General features: G+C 51.5%; 1 protein-coding gene across 1 annotated transcript; it reads right to left on the bottom strand.

Annotated features, from left to right (window-relative positions):
• Positions 1-317: 317 nt before the first annotated feature.
• On the bottom strand, positions 318-716 carry PPTG_22636 (hypothetical protein; the record flags this gene model as incomplete). The annotated part of the gene is made up of 1 exon (XM_008905492.1): positions 318-716. The coding sequence occupies one exon, from the start codon at positions 714-716 to the stop codon at positions 318-320; it is 399 nt and encodes a 132-aa protein (XP_008903740.1).
• Between the last annotated feature and the right edge of the window lie 1,155 nt (positions 717-1,871).

Here is a 1,871-nt window from a genome sequence, read left to right as displayed (position 1 = left end):
TCCGCAATATTTCTATTCACTTCGCGTCTGAGAGTCTTTAGTCACTTACCAGCAAGTGGGCTGCCAGCACCGTCAAATTCTCCACATACCGCCTCAGACGGCCATGGTCAACACTGAGATTATAAGGAGCCGTCCGAACTGGTTCATACCGCAATCGGTAGAAGGAACCAGAGGGGTCTTCTCGCTCATAGACTCCGGTCTATTTGGAAGGGAAATCGACCGGATACAGCGCGGGGTGCCCCGGAAGAAAAGGAGCTTTAAATTCAAGCCTCATAAACCAGTAAAGTGGAAGCCAGTGCACACGGTGCTGCGACGAGCTAGGCGAGTGCGGGCCAGTCGTGGTTGGGCTGGAAGGTTTCGGATCGCGCTGCAGCAGACGCCACACTCACTTGCGCTTGTGGCATCGATTCAGGCCGCAACTGCCACATGTTCATACCTCGTATTACCTCAATTCTCGATGATGTATCGTCGGAAGACGGAAACTTGGACGGTGAGTTGGGCAAGGCGACGGTGGACGGTACAGGTGGAAGGCGAGAACTTAGAAGGCAAAACGCCTTTTCGAGGACATCAAGACGACGAAGATCAATCAGAGAGGAACGGCAGAAGGCGAATTGAAATCCGGAAGCGTCCCCCACCCTCCCATCGTCTTCTGAACATGGCTTGCTGTCACTATCTGGAAGAGAGCTCCGTGCATTGTGGGTGACGTCTACAAACATTTCGAAGGGTTTATCCTCTCAGTATTGTACTGCTGATAGGCCCAGGCACCCGACCGAGAGCCGATTCCCGTGGTCACCACCGTAGCCTGACCGGCCCTCTTCAAGTACCCCTTGAAAGCTGTAACAGATGCCAGAGTGCTGGTCATAATCGTAAAATGATCAGTTCTGTCAACTGCCTGGGCGGCTAGGATCGATGCGTTTTTCTCGACAGCGTCGATGCGTTCATGCATTCCACAAGCGGCAGAAACGGCAACAAATGTATGGCATCAGAGACAGCACACCGCGTGACAAGGGAACACAATTCGTCATCCCCACTGGCAAATAACCAGTTCATCGCCGTAGGACACGGTCACCTGCCCACGTTTGGAATAGTGACAGCAACTATCTCATATAGTCACTTGGCTGCAGCTCGTGGAAACGTGCTGACGGGTTCCACGAGTGGTTCAAAATTGGTAGAATTCTACCACCATATATATTATTAGTACCCCCCCCCCCCCGTATTTACTGTGCGAGCACCGAGCTGCATCTTAAAAGCTTCGTTTGCGATCACTTGGTTGCTCCTCGGTGCGTACAGATAGAAATGTCTGAGATACCCACCGATCACCTTGTCCTTAGAGGTCGCCACGCTGGTGATCAGTCCACGCATCCCGATGCTGCAGCTTTTGCATATGCTGAGATAAGTGCTCTGTCCCAGCGTGTTGCCACACGTTCCCGCAAAGAAGCAGTTCCTTTTATGCAGAAGCTCTCGTTTCTTGCATTCGTGCACGATATAGTATTGCATCGAGAAATGGGTTGACGGATGCCCTCCCGAAGCTATAACGTAAGCAATTTCACTGTTAGCGCATTGTCGTAAGTCAAGAGATGGTCTGGATGGCTTCATAGTACCACCTCAGGTTTCAAGCAACCTGGTCGCTTGAATACGTGCTGGAGTTGGTGTGCGCGGATACCAAGGAAGTGAACCTGTGCACACTTGTGAATCCACGACCGCCGATATGGGGGACACAACCGTAGATGCCTCCGATTGTGACGTGGCGGTCATCTGGCCTATGGCATGGCAGTGACCAGCCACACCAATTATTTGAGTTCAGCTGGTCAGATTATTCTGGTCGGCGTAAACTTAAAATTGCGTGTCTTTTACATCAGTCTACAATCCTA

This window comes from Phytophthora parasitica, assembly GCF_000247585.1.
Source record: "Phytophthora parasitica INRA-310 unplaced genomic scaffold supercont2.20, whole genome shotgun sequence".
NCBI classification, from domain to species: Eukaryota; Oomycota; class Peronosporomycetes; order Peronosporales; family Peronosporaceae; genus Phytophthora; species Phytophthora nicotianae.
Note: the sequence above shows the minus strand (reverse complement) of the source record. Positions and strands in the feature narration are given on the sequence as shown.